Source organism: Salvelinus fontinalis, chromosome 34 (genome assembly GCF_029448725.1).
Source record: "Salvelinus fontinalis isolate EN_2023a chromosome 34, ASM2944872v1, whole genome shotgun sequence".
Taxonomy (NCBI): domain Eukaryota; kingdom Metazoa; phylum Chordata; class Actinopteri; order Salmoniformes; family Salmonidae; genus Salvelinus; species Salvelinus fontinalis.
Window position 1 is genome coordinate 21,223,352 of NC_074698.1, and position 23,351 is coordinate 21,246,702.

The 23,351-nt window shown below is 43.0% G+C and overlaps 1 protein-coding gene across 3 annotated transcripts; it reads right to left on the bottom strand.

The window, feature by feature from the left end:
- Positions 1-70: 70 nt before the first annotated feature.
- Positions 71-22,982, bottom strand: LOC129833477 (uncharacterized). 3 transcript variants are annotated; one of them, XM_055898108.1, is made up of 23 exons: positions 22,712-22,982; positions 21,637-21,714; positions 21,416-21,481; positions 20,690-20,841; positions 20,134-20,218; positions 19,351-19,486; positions 18,326-18,542; positions 17,184-17,289; positions 12,566-12,670; positions 12,273-12,329; positions 11,982-12,050; positions 11,757-11,846; positions 11,553-11,662; positions 10,856-11,387; positions 10,630-10,734; positions 7,428-10,502; positions 7,104-7,251; positions 6,815-6,932; positions 6,417-6,576; positions 6,057-6,158; positions 5,696-5,782; positions 5,345-5,504; positions 71-651 (listed from the first exon to the last, which is right to left on the bottom strand). In XM_055898108.1, exons 1-23 carry the CDS (start codon positions 22,835-22,837, stop codon positions 635-637), a joined length of 5,901 nt encoding a protein of 1,966 aa, XP_055754083.1. In that variant the 5' UTR covers positions 22,838-22,982; the 3' UTR covers positions 71-634. The 3 variants fall into 3 exon arrangements, with proteins under 3 accessions (XP_055754083.1, XP_055754082.1, XP_055754084.1); XM_055898107.1 differs by having other exon boundaries at positions 10,856-11,390; positions 22,712-22,981; XM_055898109.1 differs by having other exon boundaries at positions 10,856-11,390; positions 22,723-22,806.
- Between the last annotated feature and the right edge of the window lie 369 nt (positions 22,983-23,351).

Consider the following 23,351-nt stretch of genomic DNA (forward strand, 5'->3'; position numbering starts at 1 on the left):
ATTTCCCTATCCTCTGATGATTTGATTATGTGATGATTATTCAGTAGCAGGCTGATAAAAGATCACACAATTATTTAAAATAAATCCATTTAACTTATCATTAGATTACTTGACATGAATAAAGAACATCAACATGTGTACTAGCAGGACCAAGATAAACGCCTCCAAATAAAACCACCCACTCACAAACAAATAATACTTTTGCGTTATAGACTCAGACGGTACATACATACTTTTTCATGTATTTCACAGGTAAGAAAAGCAAACTTAATCTGAGTTGTTTTTAGAAATATCCCCGTTCAATAACTGGATTGGACATAGCAGTGTAATAATTCTACACATTTTACAAACGTCGAGATAAATGTTAATCGTCAGGAAAACGTCTACAAAATGTCTAGCGTATCTACAAACGTAGACAGGCTAAATAGTAGTGTGCGTTTAGATACAATGATGTAAAAATACAGAATCCTCAAATAATGCGCTTTTAAAATTCTGTAGTACAGTAACGGTAGATAGGACATAAAATGTTTGACAATATAACTTTGGATCTCTAAGTGCTAAATGGTGTAAACATGGATAGCATGGATAGATGAACAATCCATGTTGTGCGTTGTGTCTCTTTGTTCAGCTGCAGTTATCTTCCTTGACACTCTACGGAGAAAGAAACAGATATCAGAAATCAGATCCAGCATCATGACTATTAAGTCATAATGGTAAAGCTTGTGTTTCAAAAGTGATGACTGTCAGGCCACATAAAGAATCACCAACAGTTTTTCTGATACTGGCATGGCATAGTATATTTTTCGCTCACATTCCTACATTTCGCAGACATGCAGAAAATATAAGAACATTACACAATTCACTAAATTTGTAGAAGATTATTCACAAGGTGCAGGCATGCCCAAAATGTTGGCTACATTACCAGGACAGTCTGTTCTATTATTCAGTCTAACAGAACTAGGGAGGATATGATGGATGAAAGAAGGATGAAAACCAATAGTTGCCTCCAGTATAAGGATTAAAACCATTAGTTGCCTTCAGTATAAGGATTAAAACCAACTAGTTGGCTCCAATATAAGGATTAAAACCATTAGTTGGCTTCAATATAAGGATTAAAACCATTAGTTGGCTCCAATATAAGGATTAAAACCAACTAGTTGGCTCCAATATAAGGATTAAAACCATTAGTTGGCTCCAATATAAGGATTAAAACCAATAGTTGGCTCCAATATAAGGATTAAAACCATTAGTTGGCTCCAATATAAGGATTAAAACCATTAGTTGGCTCCAATATAAGGATTAAAACCATTAGTTGCCTTCAGTATAAGGATGAAAACCATTAATTGCCTCCAATATAAGGATGAAAACAATTAGTTTCCTCCAATATAAGGATGAAAACCATTAGTTGGCTCCAATATAAGGATTAAAACCATTAGTTTCCTCCAGTATAAGGATTAAAACCATTAGTTGCCTTCAGTATAAGGATTAAAACCATTAGTTTCCTCCAGTATAAGGATTAAAACCATTAGTTGGCTCCAATATAAGGATTAAAACCATTAGTTGGCTCCAATATAAGGATTAAAACCACTAGTTGGCTCCAATATAAGGATGAAAACCATTAGTTGGCTCCAATATAAGGATTAAAACCAACTAGTTGGCTCCAATATAAGGATTAAAACCAACTAGTTGGCTCCAATATAAGGATTAAAACCATTAGTTGGCTCCAATATAAGGATGAAAACCATTAGTTGGCTCCACTATAAGGATGAAAACCATTAGTTGGCTCCAATATAAGGATTAAAACCATTAGTTGGCTCCAATATAAGGATGAAAACCAACTAGTTGGCTCCAATATAAGGATGAAAACCATTAGTTGGCTCCAATATAAGGATGAAAACCATTAGTTGGCTCCAATATAAGGATGAAAACCATTAGTTGGCTCCAATATAAGGATGAAAACCATTAGTTGGCTCCAGTATAAGGATGAAAACCATTAGTTGGCTCCACTATAAGGATGAAAACCATTAGTTGGCTCCAATATAAGGATTAAAACCATTAGTTGGCTCCAATATAAGGATGAAAACCAACTAGTTGGCTCCAATATAAGGATGAAAACCATTAGTTGGCTCCAATATAAGGATGAAAACCATTAGTTGGCTCCACTATAAGGATGAAAACCATTAGTTGGCTCCAATATAAGGATTAAAACCATTAGTTGGCTCCAATATAAGGATGAAAACCAACTAGTTGGCTCCAATATAAGGATGAAAACCATTAGTTGGCTCCAATATAAGGATATAAACCATTAGTTGGCTCCAATATAAGGATGAAAACCATTAGTTGGCTCCAATATAAGGATTAAAACCATTAGTTGGCTCCAATATAAGGATGAAAACCATTAGTTGGCTCCAATATAAGGATGAAAACCATTAGTTGGCTCCAATATAAGGATGAAAACCATTAGTTGGCTCCAATATAAGGATGAAAACCATTAGTTGGCTCCAATATAAGGATGAAAACCATTAGTTGGCTCCAGTATAAGGATGAAAACCATTAGTTGGCTCCACTATAAGGATGAAAACCATTAGTTGGCTCCAATATAAGGATGAAAACCATTAGTTGGCTCCAATATAAGGATGAAAACCATTAGTTGGCTCCACTATAAAGATGAAAACCATTAGTTGGCTCCAATATAAGGATTAAAACCATTAGTTGGCTCCAATATAAGGATGAAAACCAACTAGTTGGCTCCAATATAAGGATGAAAACCATTAGTTGGCTCCAATATAAGGATGAAAACCAACTAGTTGGCTCCAATATAAGGATGAAAACCATTAGTTGGCTCCAATATAAGGATGAAAACCATTAGTTGGCTCCAATATAAGGATGAAAACCATTAGTTGGCTCCAATATAAGGATGAAAACCATTAGTTGGCTCCAATATAAGGATGAAAACCATTAGTTGGCTCCAGTATAAGGATGGAAACCTTTAGTTGGCTCCAATATAAGGATTAAAACCAACTAGTTGGCTCCAATATAAGGATTAAAACCATTAGTTGGCTCCAATATAAGGATGAAAACCATTAGTTGGCTCCAATATAAGGATGAAAACCATTAGTTGGCTCCAATATAAGGATGAAAACCATTAGTTGGCTCCAATATAAGGATGAAAACCATTAGTTGGCTCCAATATAAGGATGAAAACCATTAGTTGGCTCCAATATAAGGATGAAAACCATTAGTTGGCTCCAGTATAAGGATGAAAACCATTAGTTGGCTCCAATATAAGGATGAAAACCATTAGTTGGCTCCAATATAAGGATGAAAACCATTAGTTGGCTCCAATATAAGGATGAAAACCATTAGTTGGCTCCAATATAAGGATGAAAACCATTAGTTGGCTCCAGTATAAGGATGAAAACCATTAGTTGGCTCCAATATAAGGATTAAAACCATTAGTTGGCTCCAATATAAGGATGAAAACCAACTAGTTGGCTCCAATATAAGGATGAAAACCATTAGTTGGCTCCAATATAAGGATGAAAACCATTAGTTGGCTCCAATATAAGGATGAAAACCATTAGTTGGCTCCAATATAAGGATGAAAACCATTAGTTGGCTCCAATATAAGGATGAAAACCATTAGTTGGCTCCAGTATAAGGATGAAAACCTTTAGTTGGCTCCAATAAAAGGATTAAAACCAACTAGTTGGCTCCAATATAAGGATTAAAACCATTAGTTGGCTCCAATATAAGGATTAAAACCATTAGTTGGCTCCAATATAAGGATTAAAACCATTAGTTGGCTCCAATATAAGGATTAAAACCATTAGTTGGCTCCAATATAAGGATTAAAACCATTAGTTGGCTCCAATATAAGGATTAAAACCATTAGTTGGCTCCAATATAAGGATGAAAACCTTTAGTTGGCTCCACTATAAGGATGAAAACCATTAGTTGGCTCCAATATAAGGATTAAAACCATTAGTTGGCTCCAATATAAGGATGAAAACCATTAGTTGGCTCCAATATAAGGATGAAAACCATTAGTTGGCTCCAATATAAGGATGAAAACCATTAGTTGGCTCCAATATAAGGATGAAAACCATTAGTTGGCTCCAATATAAGGATGAAAACCATTAGTTGGCTCCAATATAAGGATGAAAACCATTAGTTGGCTCCAATATAAGGATGAAAACCATTAGTTGGCTCCAATATAAGGATGAAAACCATTAGTTGGCTCCAATATAAGGATGAAAACCATTAGTTGGCTCCACTATAAGGATGAAAACCATTAGTTGGCTCCGCTATAAGGATGAAAACCATTAGTTGGCTCCAATATAAGGATGAAAACCTTTAGTTGGCTCCAATATAAGGATGAAAACCATTAGTTGGCTCCAATATAAGGATGAAAACCAACTAGTTGGCTCCAGTATAAGGATGAAAACCTTTAGTTGGCTCCAATATAAGGATGAAAACCATTAGTTGGCTCCAATATAAGGATGAAAACCATTAGTTGGCTCCAATATAAGGATGAAAACCATTAGTTGGCTCCAATATAAATTTCTTGAATGGGGCATGCTTATTTAAGATGGTGAGGAAGGCATTTTTAAAGAATAACCAGGCATACTCTACTGACAGGATGAGGTCAATATCCTTCCAGGATACCCAGGCCAGGTCGATTAGAAAGGCCTGCACACTGAAGTGTTTCAGGGAGCGTTTGATAGTGATGAGTGGAGGTCCTTTGCGTTAACTAACCTCCAGACGAGCTTCAATGCCATACAACTCTCCTTCCGTGGTCTCCAACTGCTCTTAAATACAAGTAAAACTAAATGCATGCTCTTCAACCGATCGCTGCCTGCATCTGCCCGCCCATCCAGCATCACTACTCTGGACGGTTCTGACTTAGAATATGTGGACAACTACAAATACCTAGGTGTCTGGTTAGACTGTAACCTCTCCTTTCAGACTCACATAAAACATCTCCAATCCAAACTTAAATCTAGAATTAGCTTCATATTTCGCAACAAAGCATCCTTCACCCATGCTGCCAAACATACCCTCGTAAAACTGACCATCTTACCGATCCTCGACTTCGGCGATGTTATTTACAAAATAGCCTCCAACTCACAAATTGTCTGTATTACGCAATGAATGACATCTATACGATACAGACTAGTGATGCTGCCAAAACCAGAGGTGGTTGGGGAAACATCCAGCGAGACTTGGCTGTAATGCAGGTTTTGGCCTCAGAGTGGCAGCACTCAACACCTTGTCGTTTTCACATCAGTGGTTCATCTCTGAATCCCTGAAGCTCGGGCCACCAGCATAATGTCATGTTTACCATTTGTATCTGTGTTCACTGCAGGTGAGAGCTCTCCTAGTGCTTTGTGGGCCAACCGCAGGTTCTCCCTGAGATGTCCCAGGTCTCTCTCTGCCTTGGCCCTCATGATGCTTAGCTCTGTGTATATGTCCTTGTACGTCTCTGTTGCATACCTCTTATCCTGGGGGGAACAGGGATTAGGCTATAAACAGGCACTATTACTAAGTTAAATAGAGTATGACCCATGCTAATATTTGTACAGTAATACATGGTAATAGCAGGACAATAGTGTTGTCCATCTTATGTCTACTCGTCATACATTTATACAGACAAAGGCTATTGTTATTCTGCCAGTGTGTGCTGTGATCTCACCCTGTGGGCTGTCTGGAGTTCATCCTTGAGCGAGGTGATCTTCTGCTTGAGGCCCTGCACCTCTGACTCCTTCACACGCAGGGAGATCTAACAGTCAGACAGAATCACAGTTGATGCCTCAGACACAGGTACAACACCAGAGGACCAAGGTGCCATAGATCAGCACAGAATGTACAGCACATGAGTATGTCATATGTTGGTCTTGTTGCTAAGGGTGACATCTAGTGGTGTTACCAGTCAAAGGCAGATACAGTTTACCTTTACATTCAACTTTACTTGACTGGACTAGATAAAGATTATATCCAACAATTTTTTGTTTCACTTAAGCAACATAGCTATTGTGCAGTGCAGTACTACTTACCTCCAGCTCATACACATCTCTCTCCTGACTAAGAGGGAAGGCGTCCTGCTTGGCCAAAGAGCAAAGTCTGGTGATCTCTGCAGCTAGATGGCCACTCAGCTCCTGGAAATACAACCACAGTCATCATTACTAACCCCACTACTTTGTATTTGATGACAAAGACAGAATTGGGAAATACTAAGGGAAATGTAAGGGACCCTCAAGGTTTTGTTGCAGAGTGTTGTAACAGTCTGAAATGAAGTTTATAAAAGTATGCGTTATGCATTCTACTATGTGTGTTAAGACAGAGGACCCGGCAGCAGATTTAGTTGGCTTGGAGCAGAAACACTTGTGATGGTACATGGTCATAATGTGACTGACCTGGTTGCGAGTTCTGAGGTCCTGGTTCTCCTGCTGACACTGACACAGAGCCTGTCTCTCTGCCTCCAGGGCCTGGCCCAGGTGGGAGCTCTCCAGACACTTTAGAGAGTACTGCTGGGACAACACCTCCAGCTCCCTGTGACAGGAGGCCAGCTCCTCACTACACACACACACACACACAAAAAAAAAACATGATCCTGAGAGCTGAAAACCATGGCCAAGACTAGACACAAGGTGCACTGTGTGTTATACAGACAGATAGATACAGAGCCAAGGACAGGGAGTATGCAGATTATCAGTCCAAAACTCAGGGTTCGTCAGCCAATCCAGTGTACTATCTGGCCATGTGCTTTCCTTGACGATTTATTACCACATAGATCAACAGGTAGTACATTTACCTGTGTTGCCTGCATATTTCTCCAAGATTCACGTCTCCTGCATTGTTGTTTTCATGGCATGCCCTCTGTATCTCTCTCTTGAGTTCGGCACGGTGAGCGTTCTTCATTGCTTCAATTGCTAATGCCACAATAAAAGGGGATATGTTCACTCCATTAGAGTGGCATGGGAATGTGAGCTTATCAATATTCTGAGAAACTCTGCCTTCACACATACTGTAAATATCCTAAAAATGTTTAACCTTTAAACATACACACACAACACACACACACACCCACTGTCCCCCCTCACCTGTGATAGTAGCAGCTGTCTCCTCCTCCAGCAGTCTGTCTGTGTCTAACTGCAGGCGCTGCAGGTCCTGCTGGTGTCTGTGCTGCAGTTCCCCCACGATCCTCTGCTGGGACTCCTCCATGGTGACAAAGCCATGCTCATATGTGGCCTGCAGGGGCAAACACAGACGCAGTGGACTGTTAGGTGATTCATCCACAGATCCATTGTTATAATGGTCACTACTCCCTGGGGTTGGTTCATTACATCTTAATTCTAGTGAATTCAGGAACTACCAAAAATCCCATTGATGATTATCGACAATTGTTATTATGGGAGTTGTCCTACCTTTAGCTTTTCTATGTCCTCCTTATGTTTCAGCTGGAGAGATGGCATTCTCCCATCATGCTCTGCTTTCATGTTGGCCATGACAGACAGCTGCTCCTCCAGATCCTTCACACGACCTCTCAGTGATGATAACGCAATCTCCAGCTCCTCCTCCCCCAGAGTGTTTGCTTCTTCATGGGGTTCAGTAGTGCTCCTCTCCTCTACATCCTTATCAGAATCAACTTCCTGGATTCCTTTCTCTACCTCATCTACCCTACTCTCTACCTCATCTACCCTACTCTCTACCTCATCTACCCTACTCTCTACCTCATCTACCCTACTCTCTACCTCATCTACCCTACTCTCTACCTTTATCATTGGACTATCAATGCTGTTGGTCAGGAAGTCACCCTCCACCACTTCTGCACACCTTCTAACCCTGCACACTTCCTCTACTGCAGTCACTCCCTGGTTTGGGCTTTCCACCTCCATTTTACCTGCAGCATTTATTGCAGGCGTCTCTGACTTCTGCTCACCTGCAGTGTCTAGTAGCTGTGTGGCTGTTTGCTGTGAGTCTATGTGTTCTCCCTGCCTCAGGGGGGTCAACCCTAATCCCACTGAGGAACTCCCCTGTCTCTCCAGGTCTGACCGTCTGGCCCTAAGCTGATGGTTTTCACTCAGCAGCCCAGCACATCTGCTGCACATCAAAGGAGAAGAAGCAATGAGCAGTCCCTGTTGAGTCTCTTGAAATTGGCTCTTGTGTAGAGCGTTAAGCCTACTGAGACGATAGGATGAGAAGGCTTCCATGGCGGTGCAGTGTATGGAAGCTAACCCGGGCTCATTTACATTGCGGAAATAACAAAGTCTTTGTGCCAGGGACTGGAGCTCGTCATTGGCCGAGGCTCCGACTGAGGAGGCGATTTGGTTGAGCAGGAAAATTCTCTCCTGTGTGAGCTCTGTGAAATGTCGGCTTATGAAATCATCGGTGTCATTATGCTGCTTGTACACATTCCACATCCTCTCTTCATCATCTTCCTTTTTCATTTCTGAACCTGTTTCACCTGCTATGTTTCCAATGATGTCCAGGTCTCTCAAAGACCTGCATCCATTCATCCTGTCCAGGCCTCCAGTGTTTATGTTTAAATCTTTCTTATTATGAGAAAAAAGACTATGAGCTAGGAGGAGCGTTTGCTTTTCCACTACCATGTGTTCTAAAATCTGACTTAGAATCACATCTGTGAGTTTATCCTCATTGGACTGGGATGGGTTGACCTTCAAACTGTTCAACAGCCTTTCCCAAAACTCCTCCTCTAACTGAAGCTGCCTGACCACTGTCTTGTTCACCTCCACACACTTTCTATCTAATGGCATCTTTACCACATCCATATCTGACCTGTCAATCACCTGCACTACTCTCCCTAAGGTTCTGGACATCAACCTTATCCCTTCCACCACTTGCTGAACCCTTTCTTCACCCGAATCCAATATTACCTCCTCCTGCCATTTGCCTTCACTGCTACACCTTAATCCACTTTCTTTCTCCACTGTCCTTTCCTTCTCTACTTCCTCATTAAACCTTACGATGTCAGCCTCTGCCTCCATGGCTCTCTGGCTGTACAACCGCTCAGCCTCTCTGAGTTGTGTGTTGTGGGCCTGCAGCTCCCTGCAGGTCTGTTCTGTGTGCTGGAGCTGTCTCTCTAGTTCTAATTGCTTGGCCTCCATGGCCTGCAGACACTGTTGAAGGTGTTCCCGCTCCTTCTCTCCAAGGTGGTGTGTGTTGATATTCTCTTCCCCAGCTTCCTCCTCTTCATCATCATCCTCTTCTGCTGGGAAGCCCAGGTCTTTGAAAGTGTCCTCCCTGAGCTGCAGCTGTACCTCTGTCTCCTTCAGACGCTGGTCCATTGAGGCTAGTAGGGACTGGGCCTCCTGGAGCTGCTCATCTCTCATGCACAGCTCCTTCTCCAGGCCTTCCACTTTGGTCTGGCTGTGCTGCTCTGCCTCAGGGAGGAACTGAGGCCCACTGTACTGAGTGATAAGCTCTGCTTTCAGTCTTTCTATCTCTCTGTCTGCCTCTGTCAGCTGGTTGAGCATCTCCTGGTTGCGCTGGTTGAGGGCCTCGTTCTGGCTGCTGAGCAGCTCTACCTCCTGGGATAGTCTCCTCATCACGATGGCCTGGTCTGGGTCTACGTACTCCTCCTCCGTGGGCCTGGGTGTCTCACAGCATAGTAGGTTGTCTATTCTCACGCTGTTGGCTCTTTCCTGAGTTTCCCCCATGCTCAGTGAATCTGGGCTCCATGCACAACTTTTTGTGTGCGATTCTGGAATCGATGTCTGTTGATGGCTTCCATTTTCAAACTGTGTCTGAGAGCTAGTTTCACTGCCCAAGTTAGGCCCTCTGTTTTCACTTCCATTCTGAGGCACAGAATAAGATGAGAGTTCTGTGTCTGAGGTTGGTGACATGACAGGTGTGTTTACTGATATAGGGCAGTCAGGGAACAGATCCTCCAGCTCCTGGAGGTTTCCCTCGGTGTCATGAAGCCAGATGATGGGTGGTGGTGATGGGTGAGTTCCAGGGGAGCTGTGTTTCTCCAGAGGGGCCGATGACAGGGACAGGCCAAGCTGCTCCTGGAGGTTTCCCTCGGTGTCATGCAGCCAGATGATGGGTGGTGGTGATGGGTGAGTTCCAGGGGAGCTGTGTTTCTCCAGAGGGGCCGATGACAGGGACAGGCCAAGCTGCTCCTGGAGGTTTCCCTCGGTGTCATGCAGCCAGATGATGGGTGGTGGTGATGGGTGAGTTCCAGGGGAGCTGTGTTTCTCCAGAGGGGCCGATGACAGGGACAGGCCAAGCTGCTCCTGGAGGTTTCCCTCGGTGTCATGAAGCCAGATGATGGGTGGTGGTGATGGGTGAGTTCCAGGGGAGCTGTGTTTCTCCAGAGGGGCCGATGACAGGGACAGGCCAAGCTGCTCCTGGAGCTGCTCCTGTATGTTCTGTCTCTTCAGCTCCTGTTGCTGGAGGAGCTCTCTGGTCTCCCTGTACATGTCAGTCAGGCTTTTCAAAGAGGGAAATTCAGCTTCTGGGCAGATTGGGGCCTCAAGCTTACAGGAGGAGGCAAGACAATTGTCTATAATTAGGTAGTTATCATTGTTGCAAAGTGGAAGTATTATAGATGGAAATACAGAGCATATCCATACTATGTATAGGCCAATATATATTTTTCCTTACCGGCAGGGAGGCATGATGCTGGCGTCCTAATGCAGTGCTCAACTGAGCCTCCAGCTCAAGCCTGTGATGGTCTGACTCTGCCAACTGGCCCTTCAACTCTTCTACCTTTAATCACAAGACACAGAGATACAGTAAGTCCACCGTTAAGCCAACCAGCAGCAGAGAAAGCACCTCATAACGTTAACATTGTTCCTGTTAGGAATCATTTTGAGATACACAGACTCACCCTCCTGTGGTAGGTCTCCAGTAGAATCCCCATATCCTCTTTATCCTTGCCCTGGGACTCAGTGTACAATGGAACATTCTTCTCCTGTCTAAAGGCAGTCCTTTCCACCTGCTGCCAGCACTGTTCAATCTCCCTCTGCACCTTCTGGTGAGTCCTGGGTGACCTGGGACTGATACCTCCTCTGTCACAGTCCATCTCCCAGCCCACAAGGAAGCCTAGCATGCTGTCATACCTCCTCCTCCTCTCCTCTCGCCTCCTCTTCCTCTCCAGGTCCCCTACCTCCATCCGAAGAGGCTCCTTTGTCTCCTGCTGCACCTCCTGCTCAGAGGCTAGCAGGGCCATAGGGCTGAACTCAGCCCAGTCAAAGGTCTTGGAGCGCCCTTCGCGTCTCCTCTCACGGATGCAGCTCTGTTTGGGCCCCTGGACTCTCTCTGTAGGGACCTCAGAGGAGGGGGAGGAGTCCTGGGTCACATCTGGCTTAGGGAGGGGCAGTGACTCTGATGGGCTGCAAGGGATGCGATGGACTGGCAAGCTGCTTTACAATCACAACAGAATAACACAAATACTTACTGACGGGGGAAACGAGGCATTCTGCCTAAACAAAGGCAGAGACCTTCCCATCACTACTATAGAATGGTGGTAGTCTACTAATGTATTACTATGTAGTAGTGAGCCTGGTATTACAGACGCCATTTACCTGGCTACATCAGGAGCGTTAGATGGATGGACATTCTTCATGAGGGCCTGGATCCAGTTTCTCCGTATCCCTGCAGTCATGGCTGACAGAGTAAAGACACACTTCTGGGTCTGAGGGAAGACATTAGGAATATTACTTTGATTGAGTATAGGAGACTTACTGTATAAATAAAATGGATCAACATAGGTATAGATTTAGTCTTACATGGATCTGAAAGCCGTAGTTCCTCTGGACCTGGTACTCTGAGACATTATGACACTTGGTCAAGTCAATCTCCCCCTCCAGATCTGAGTTCTAACAAGAGAAGATGACAAACATCAATTCAAGACTTGGGATGAAAAAATAACAAAACCATGTTTCCCTGTCTTCACAAAATCACATATCTGTGTGTACTTCATTCAGTAAAAATGAAAATGCACATGAACTTGCCTCCTCTGCGAAGGAATCCTTGTAGTACCTCAGACTGTCAGCTGATAGCACAAACCAGTATTTCCTCCACTAGAGGGGAGCAGACAGACATTATAAGGGATAGTAGATGCCGAAACCTACATAACACATTTGAACTGTCAGGCTTCACTTTCATAGCAAGGACCCACAGCACCTTAAGCATCACTACATGTACACGCACACATTCAGGATCCATGTGCCTTTGGGGTAGAAATGTGGGAAGGTGTTCAGTGACGAAAGTAAAAGACATTCTTGATCTGTCCATTCCTATACCTGATCCTCCTTATCCAGTTTCATCATCCACCCTTTCTTGAAGTTCAGCAAATCAGGCTGTAAGGAAGATAGGACAGTAAGTTAGTCAGGAGTTCAAAGAGGCACGGTCATACAGTTGTTTTCAGACACTTCAACATAAAAGTAAACTGCCGTCAATCCACTTGGGGCTTTCATTTATACTTGTTTAAATTATGAGAGCATCCCTGTTTGAACAGTGACAGTTTTCTGACATGTTCTACAACTTGACCCCCTGCATTCAGTGCACAGAAATTCCAAAAGTAATAAGCACTCACAGTCATGACCGACTCCGAGGTCCTGCGGTCCAGTGACTTAGCTCTTCTCTGAGGAGGAGGGACGGTGAGTTGACCTGGGCTTAGATCTCCACACGACTGCAGTTTCTGGGTGCAACAACAGGACAATATCAGTTACTGAAGTAACAATGTAGAAAGTGTAAGATGGATTAGCGAATGTGATCATGTCCTGTATTACTGTAAGCTTGTTGCAAATAAAAAACAAGATTATGCCGTTTCCCTTTACTCTATCATGACTGAGACAGCTTGGACGTGTGCATTGTATCAAGCAGAGAACCCACAAGTCATGGCAGGTCTCTGGCAGGCAGTGTCGTGAGATGTAAGGCTTATTGTGGGACACAGCAGGAGAGAGGAAGTGCTCTCTATACAGGGGCTATTAAACCTTACTCACATTAAGAATGAGTTCCACTCTGGTGGCTGGGCTTGGCTGGGGAGTGTATGAAAAGACTTTGGAGGCTGTATTATCCCTGATGGCCCCTGGCATCCAGTCTCACAAGCCCAGGGATGTTAAAAGTCCCAAATCTCTGTCTTAACAAGATTCCCACATCCCTGACTGTTACCTACCAAAGCTACCTCATATTGGGTTTCATCCTGGCTAACCAAATAGCTCTAAAAAACACATCAGAGAGTCCCTTTAAATCTAGATTAGCCACCGCTAAATGAAACTAGAGACAGCGGCACCATATGAAACAAGATTATTTTGTCATTTACTTGAGCCCTCAAAAGCTTCATTCTTTTTACTCTTATGTAATAAAAAAAAGGAAAAACGACCACTTCAGTAAATCCAGAACATTCTTCGTCTGTGCCCAGCTATTTGCATAGAAAACTATCCAAGGACACATAACAGTAACATGAGAGAACACTCTGCTCCCGCCAGCAGTGTGAACTAGCCTCCTGTCTTCTCCAACAACACTGACCATTCTGGACAGTTGCTGTCTTCCAATTAAGTCCCTTTTCCCTAGGATATGATGGGAAAGGGGAAGTGGGACTATCTGGGGAATCTGAGCCAGGGGGACAGAGTGAACTGTGAACAGGCATTTGACCTCTCACTCCAATACCCCCCCCCCCCCCCCCCCCCAAAAAAAAAAAAAAAAAAACCTGGAGGAACATAAATGATCACATGGGATAATATGTTCCATCGGGCAGGAACTTAAGAGAAAAATCCTACAGAGGGATTTAATCAGAGATTAACGTTAAACCTTTGACCCCATGGGATGGCCATACTGTGTATGATGTGTCTAGCTAAATCATATTACTGGGTTCAACAGTTCATACAGTATCTCATAATATAAACAGACAGATCTACAGTACACCAGCCGTAGTCTGTGAAAAATCAACTAAAAGCGGGCCGGTTGCACCTTAATGGAGGAGGACGGGCTCATAGTAACAGCTGGAACGGAATAAGTGGAATGGTATCGAACACATCAAACACATGTTTCCATGTGTTCGATACCATTCCATTCACTCCATTCCAGACATTATTATGAGACGTCCTCCCCTCAGCAGCCTCCTGTGACATCAACAGTATGTTTTCTACATCTAGTACAATGTGCATACTGTGTACCAGTATGGACTGTACATGTATTTTATACTGTAGTGTTAATCCTAAATGCTGGTCATGTATTTGTTGTTGAGAGGAGTAGACAGACTGATACTTATGCTTTAGTCACTACCTTAATCACAGGAGCCAGTCTGAGAACATGGTGACTGTCATTTCACAAACAGATGTGCACTTGACTCAGGAGATACTGTACAGTGATAGTGCCTCCTAGCCTCAAACACATGACCAATAGCAGCTCACTACAGATACAACAAGTCCCTACAGATACAACAGCTCTTTACAGATACAACAGCTCCCTACAGATACAACAGGTCCCTACAGATACAACAGCTCTTTACAGACACAACAGCTCTTTACAGATACAACAGCTCCCTACAGATACAACAGCTCCCTACAGATACAACAGCTCTTTACAGATACAACAGCTCTTTACAGATACAACAGCTCCCTACAGATACAACAGGTCCCTACAGATACAACAGCTCCCTACAGATACAACAGGTCCCTACAGATACAACAGGTCCCTACAGATACAACAGCTCTTTACAGATACAACAGCTCCCTACAGATACAACAGCTCCCTACAGATACAACAGCTCCCTACAGATACAACAGGTCCCTACAGATACAACAGGTCCCTACAGATACAACAGGTCCCTACAGATACAACAGGTCCCTACAGATACAACAGCTCCCTACAGATACAACAGGTCCCTACAGATACAACAGGTCCCTACAGATACAACAGCTCTTTACAGATACAACAGCTCTTTACAGATACAACAGCTCCCTACAGATACAACAGCTCTTTACAGATACAACAGGTCCCTACAGATACAACAGCTCTTTACAGATACAACAGCTCTTTACAGATACAACAGCTCTTTACAGATACAACAGCTCCCTACAGATACAACAGGTCCCTACAGATACAACAGGTCCCTACAGATACAACAGCTCCCTACAGATACAACAGGTCCCTACAGATACAACAGGTCCCTACAGATACAACAGCTCTTTACAGATACAACAGCTCTTTACAGATACAACAGCTCCCTACAGATACAACAGCTCTTTACAGATACAACAGGTCCCTACAGATACAACAGCTCTTTACAGATACAACAGCTCTTTACAGATACAACAGCTCTTTACAGATACAACAGCTCCCTACAGATACAACAGGTCCCTACAGATACAACAGGTCCCTACAGATACAACAGCTCTTTACAGATACAACAGCTCCCTACAGATATAACAGCTCTTTACAGATGCAACAGCTCTTTACAGATACAACAGCTCTTTACAGATACAACAGCTCTTTACAGATACAACAGCTCCCTACAGATACAACAGCTCCCTACAGATACAACAGGTCCCTACAGATACAACAGCTCCCTACAGATACAACAGCTCCCTACAGATACAACAGCTCCCTACAGATATAACAGCTCTTTACAGATACAACAGCTCCCTACAGATATAACAGCTCTTTACAGATACAACAGCTCCCTACAGATACAACAGCTCCCTACAGATACAACAGGTCCCTACAGATACAACAGCTCTTTACAGATACAACAGCTCCCTACAGATATAACAGCTCTTTACAGATACAACAGCTCTTTACAGATACAACAGCTCCCTACAGATACAACAGCTCCCTACAGATACAACAGCTCTTTACAGATATAACAGCTCTTTACAGATACAACAGCTCCCTACAGATACAACAGCTCCCTACAGATACAACAGCTCCCTACAGATACAACAGGTCCCTACAGACACAACAGCTCCCTACATATACAACAGGTCCCTACAGATACAACAGGTCCCTACAGACACAACAGCTCCCTACATATACAACAGGTCCCTACAGATACAACAGGTCCCTACAGACACAACAGCTCCCTACATATACAACAGCTCCCTACAGATACAACAGCTCCCTACAGATACAACAGCTCCCTACAGATACAACAGGTCCCTACAGATACAACAGGTCCCTACAGATACAACAGGTCCCTACAGATACAACAGCTCCCTACAGATACAACAGCTCCCTCCAGATACAACAGGTCCCTACAGATACAACAGCTGGGTCATTGTACTGTAAGATACCATCACCGTTATGAGTTAGCAGAGGTTTGTCTGGGTCTTACAGGCAGATCCCTAATTACATAGTATCCATGTTTGGGTAAATGGAAAATGTGTCTAAGAGGAATGCCATTCTGAGATTACAACACACAGCATGAAGTGCAGACGGAGCCCCGTCAGAGCATTAAAACCAGTTTAGTTAGAGAACACAACACAGTCCTGAATTATTCACCTTCTTCCCCCTGTCTTACTCATACACACTAACACATGCCTCAACACGGCTGATGGAAGGATTGACTTAGCCATGCCAAACTCCTGCATACCGGTATGGAACTAAACACACATATATTGACACACGTGGCACACACACACACACTTAACAGTGTGGACACACGTGGCACACACACACACCTGACAGTGTGGACACACGTGGCACACACACACACACACCTGACAGTGTGGACACACGTGGCACACACACACACCTGACAGTGTGGAATGTAAGAGTAGCGCTTCATCCTTGTCCATGAGCCTTACACACCATGCAATCAGGCCAGAGCCGAAACGTTTGAGGTGACGTCTTTGCCTCTCCAACACCTGGTCTTATGAGTCATGTCCAAACAAGTCCAATGGAGAACTAGCGGGAACAGCTGTGCGGTGTACACGTACGTGTACGTTACCTTAACAATGACAGACTCCATCAATGGTGTGTAAAATGTGTAGATGTAGAAACACTATTCACTGGACACTGTCCTAAAGGGGTGCTTGTCTTGGGCCTTCCTGGTGGGCAACAAGTGTTGCTATTCTTAAAAGCTATGGTTACTCTTTGGATTATGAGGTGTGGTTCAAGTGATGGTGTTATAGTGGAGGAATGTGACAAGCCTTACCAGGAGTGAGAGGACTGACTGCAATGTAAAAACACTGTGACGGTGTGACTGATACCTCTCTCTGGTTGCTGCGAGCTTCACTCCTCCCCTTCCTGGATCCAGCCTGACCCAGGTCCTCTCCCACAGCACTTCTCCCAGCCTTCCCTGGCTCATTGTAGCAGCTGAAAACAGGAAAATCAAGCCTGTCATTCAACAAACAGCCATGGTGTCCTCCATGGCCCCTCACAGGTGGGCTGTGACATCACTTCCTGCAGGAAGAACTTCAGGATTACAGCTGAATAATGTCACCGCCACTTATTCTGTACCCCCAAGCTGTGCCTAGACTGAGGACATCCATGTCACCTACATCCATCTAGTGCTACTGTTGAATTGGAATTTCAAGTGACATCCTCACTTCCAGTGTCATGTTTTGTTTAGAAAGATATCAGATATTACATAGATGGAATTCCCTAGAAGAATCAGATAGAGAGTTTGTATATACAGTATAACCCCAAAAGCGAATACTATCTTTAATAAACTGTGGGTGTAGCATCTGTCCTGTTATAACAGGGATGGTAAATTCTTGTTGAGGCATGTATGTATCTGTATGAGTTGGCACAAACATAAATAATACTGTGCCCTCAGTCAGTGTAATGTCTTGCCTTGACATTTCTCCTACTTTCTGATGACTGGCAGTTTGCGAGGAACTCAGAAATAGAATTCTTTCAAAATATCTAATTACACAATCCTTTAGGAATTTCGAGGCCTTATTCAGGGCAAGGATTCTATCTGTCCTTAGAAGGCAATGAATGAAACACACAGACCAAGGAGGTATTCCCGTCACGTAGCCCAAATACTGTATATGCTGTTAGTTAGGGAACAAACTGGGAGCGCTTCTAGAAGCTACATTTAAAAAACGTTACCTCCCTAATGGAAGAATATGGATCTTTGATGTGCTGCTGGGCTGTGTGTAATGTGTGTACCATTTTATACAGACAGAAACAGGAAGGCATCTGCTGTCCTTTAGTGCTAATTGCTAGCACATTTGTCCTAGCCCATGCCAAACCCGTTTTATGCCTGTTAGCATTTTCATGACAACACACAACAAATACAAAACCAAATAAATAAAATTGTAACTACTGTCCAAGAACATTGCGTTCATTAAAGATCTCCCAATATCAGACACAACTGATAACATTTCTTCTCCATGATTCTCACCTTCTCTCTGCCCTGTTGTTCTTGTTGGCAGGTGGGTGGTCTCTGTATGGCGTAGACTCTGTGGGCTGGCTGTCGCTGCTGGTGTCTGTCCCCTCGCTAGACACAGAGTCCAGGGAACTCACAGAGCTACTGATACAGGAGCTGTTGGAGAGCCGCAGACTACCGTCAAAGGTCAGGGGGTCACTGGAGGCTGAAGGGAGGTAGTGGGGATCATGACCTGAGGAGAGTTATTCAATAAACAGGGTTGTTTTCAGACTGTGACTGCACATGTTAGGTCTATGTTTTGCATGATACTTTAGGTCATTGCTTTTGAACCGAAACACAAATAGCAGGACGGACAGTGGCAAGAGTTTTACGAGAATCCTGTTCTGAAAAATCGAACTTCTAAGACTTGTTATATGAGGAATCTGGTCAGATAGTTACTATAATGTCTCCTATCTAAGGAAGAGTCACGTTTGACCATAGTAGACATTCGAGGGACACCCCTACATAGTGTCACTATAAAGTTGCACCTAACAGACCACAGCTCATTAAAGAGATGCCTCCAGTTTGTTTTCCTTTTCATCTGCTCCCAGGCCATGGAAAAGCAGCTGTAAAATCTGTCATCTACAACAGCCTAATGAAGTCCCCTACAGGCACAGTCTGCACTACAGGAGTTGATCCTGCTCTCTGTTATAACCTAGGCCCAGACACACCAATAAGTCTGCCTCCACATAGTTAGTGTGCACTTACCGTTCATCACATGACCGCTATTAAGAGAAATGTCTGCTCTGCTCGCATAATGAATCTTAGTTGTGTCTGTGAAATATATTAGAGATTATTGTTTAGCATGAGCCCTGCATCCTTTTCTACAGTCTTTCAATAACACTACTACACTGGTAATGAATCTGTCCACTAATAAAGGCCAACTTTCTCATCCTGTATGCATGACCACCTGCAGGAAGTTAGGACAGTGTTAGATGTCTGACAGACTTGAAAGCCTGAGTGTGTGTGTATGTGTGTTGGCTGGTTTCTTTCCTCCACACCTGCAGGGGTCTCGTCCAGGCCCAGTGGATCAGTATCTGTCACAGTCCAGACAGGGGCCACATCCGGACCCCCACTGGGCCGCTCTCCCTGCCACAGGCAGGGCTCAGTGGCAGCCATCTTTGCTGGGCTGGGCTCCTGATGAACACAATATGTTTTCATTATCATAATGTGTAAAGGCATAACACATCATTGACATATACAGTAGTTGACATATTTTTTTGCAATATTTTCAAACATGCATACCACCCTGCATACCACTGCTGGCTTGCTTCTGAAGCTAAGCAGGGTTGGTCCTGGTCAGTCCCTGGATGGAAGACCAGATGCTGCTGGAAGTGGTGTTGGAGGGCCAGTAGGAGGCACTCTTTCCTCTGGTCTAAACAAAGATCCCAATGCCCCAGGGCAGTGATTGGGGACACTGCTCTGTGTAGGGTGCCGTCTTTCGGATGGGACGTTAAACGGGTGTCCTGACTCTCTGAGGTCATTAAAGATCCCATGGCACTTATCGTAAGAGTAGGGGTGTTAACCCCAGTGTCCTGGCTAAATTCCCAATCTGGCCCTCAACCATCACGGTCACCTAATAATCCCCAGTTTACAATTGGCTCACTCATCCCCCTCCTCTCCCCTGTAACTATTCCCCAGGTCATTGCTGCAAATGAGAACATGTTCTCAGTCAACTTACCTGGTAAAATAACGGATAAATAAAAAATAAAAAAATAAATGTTTTTAGGCCACTGATGACCAGGCATCTTGGTTACAATGTTATGAAAAGAAGAAGTTGTCACCTGGGAAGTAGTGGGTTCTACTTTACGTTTCTTCTTCTGATTCTGCTTATATGTCCGTGGGTAAACGACTAGTTGTTCACGCCAGCTGGCAAAAAGAAAACGACACAGACATGACAGGGATTCAAAATATTGTCCATCAAAGACAAGAATTTACAGAAAAGACAAATCATATCCTATCATAATGTAATATCAGAGAAGTTAAGTCAGGAGTGATATCCTATCATAATGTAATATCAGAGAAGATAAATCAGGAGTGATATCCTGTCATAATGTAATATCAGAGAAGTTAAATCAGGGGTGATATCATATCATAATGTAATATCAGAGAAGTTAAGTCAGGAGTGATATCATATCATAATGTAATATCAGAGAAGTTAAGTCAAGTGATATCATATCATACTGTAATATCAGAGAAGTTAAGTCAAGTGATATCATATCATAATGTAATATCAGAGAAGTTAAGTCAAGTGATATCATATCATACTGTAATATCAGAGAAGTTAAGTCAAGTGATATCATATCGTATCATACTGTAATATCAAGAAGCATTACTGACCCATTGATGATCTCCTTGTTCTCCCCCCGGATAAAGAACTCCTGTTCAGGTGTGATGATGCACAAAGCGTTCCTCTGGCCTGTCTTAGGCTCTGCGTCAATCACCGCTGTACACAGATTCATGTTCACTGTTCCTTGTGGCAGAGTGCTTGTCTAAAGGAATGATACACAATGTCAATAATTTTGTCTGACCGGAAATTCTGGCAGAGATTATGATGCTAATCATGGTATCTTTTGTACACCATCTAGAAATATCAAAAAATATATATAAAGATATTTTGGAGGGTTAAAGGCCATCACAAACAAGACATTACCCGTTGCAACTGAGTTTAATACAGGCTATATAGAGTAACATGAAAGAGAGCAGAGGAGGAGATTTCAGAAGATCAGTGGGAGAGGGGGATGTGGCATTAGAGGACAGATTAATCCCAAATCATCTGCTCTGGTACTACACACAACATCTGGCTAAAAGATGCATAGTGAATCCTCTCATAAAACATTAAAACATACATCAGGACAATATACTGTAGTTAACCTCTATTAATGTTGGATGATCTGGTTTGCTTAGCGTTTTGGTGTGTGTGTGTGTATGTGTATGTGTGTGTGTGTGTGTGTGTGTGTGTGTGTGTGTGTGTGTGTGTGTGTGTGTGTGTGTGTGTGTGTGTGTGTGTGTGTGTGTGTGTGTGTGTGTGTGTGTGTGTGTGTGTTCAAATACAGAATCTCTTACCAACTCGTCCAGTGCAAAGCTCATGCTGCCATGTTCATAAAGGATGAAGAATCGTCGCTGCCATTTCTGCCATTTAGAGATAGAGTTTGTTATGGATAATGTTGCAATAATGCCTCAAATATTGAATAACTTGCAGGTCTATCAGAATATAAACTAGTACTACTGATCCATTTCTGTACAACCATAGCCCAAGACTAGATAGTTATTTGTCATTCTCTTACCCTTGACCTCTGAATTGGATTGTTAAAGTCTGTCCCCTCAGCAGCCAAGCAGAGCCAGCCTCCATAGATGGGTTTGGCCTGTCAAGCATGGGAACACAAGGAGAAATGAGTTGGGTCTTGACCTGTGAAGGTTCTATCTAATGAAATCGTTTTTTCTATGCCATCCTATGGGTCTTGGCTTTTTCTGGCAGGGAGCATCAATACTCGTTGATTCATGTTTTGAATGTCAAAGGAATAACAATCCTATCTTTTTTAGGGAATGTCCTTTGTAGGATTAGCCAGTGACTGTTCGTGATTCAGTGTTCTTATAGTGATATGCTGCATTTACAAAATGTGTGAACAGATGAAGTGTGTCCGTGCAATAGGCCGTAAATAAGAGGCAGGGATAATGTTGTTGACATGGAAAAGAGAAGATAAACTGCTCTTTGTGCTCTTTTTCAGATGTCCCCAAAGACTGGAATGTTCTGACTCTCTGCCAGTTACTCAACTTGCTCAACTCTTTGTCAGAGAGTTTTGTTTCTTGTGTTATGAGTGCTTCTCAACATGAGATAATTCTTTCCTCAAAAATTCCAACAGACTTGTATACTTTATACTTAACCTTCACACCTGAGCCAGATGCTTTAAAACAGGAGCTTACTTAGCTGAGGTTCATTGACCAATGGCTCTAAATTTACAAGGCACAGAGAGATGAGCACAAAATAATCAGATAGCAATGGTGTATATGTTTTCTAAAATATAATAACCTGTTGTGGCCTATGGCATGCTGAGTGCTGACAGTTGGGCTGTCAACGGTCTCTTTACAACAGTGTGGGAGGTGTGTGGTGACAAATATTTGACTCATGCATTGGGGCCATTCAGTTCAATTGCTTCATTTTTTACAACAGATAAATTAGGCTATTGCGTTATGTTCATTCAATTTCACAAATGAACGTGATACCTGACACAATATGAAGGAATGTCTCTGTCTGATACAACATTGAGTGCATTCCCATCTGTCATCGGTGTCATCTACATTCAGAAGAGTAATAGCCAAAGTATTAAAACTAATAAAAAATAAATATGTTTGTTCACTTACCTGGTCCTTACCATGATCAGTTGGAAGATGCAGTTCCCGAGACTTGAAGCAGTTCTGACATTTACTTTTATAAAAAATGTTCGCTTGGAATTTATTACACGGATTCGCACTCTTTAGTCCAGACATTTTGTCGCATATAGGCTACCACTATGTAAATCCGAAATGCTCCCCAATTCTCTCTTTGCGGTGCAGTTTATCTGATTCGAACATCTGTCAAATCCTGTGCGCTCTGAGCTCTCCCGGACCGGTCGAAATCTGGGATGTCCTAGGCAGCTGAGGAGTTGGCTATATAAATTCAGCCTGGACTCATGGGTTGACGCAATGAAGATCCGTGAAGCTAAACGAAAATCCCTTCACGAAAATCCGTGAAGCTAAAATCAGTATGATACGTTACATTTGGCATGTATTCATTTGTGGATGTCCATCATCCATTTCGTATTTTCTGTTATGAATTACAATTCGTATGATCTGTTACAATTCGTATGTTTTCTTACAAATTCTAATCCGTACTATATGTTACGAATTCCAATTTGTTGTGGCTAGGTGGCTAATGTTAGCTAGGCTAGGGGTTATTATAAGTTAATAATACCCAGTGTGCTTTGCAGTTCATTTTGGTATGTTCATTTTCACATATACATTT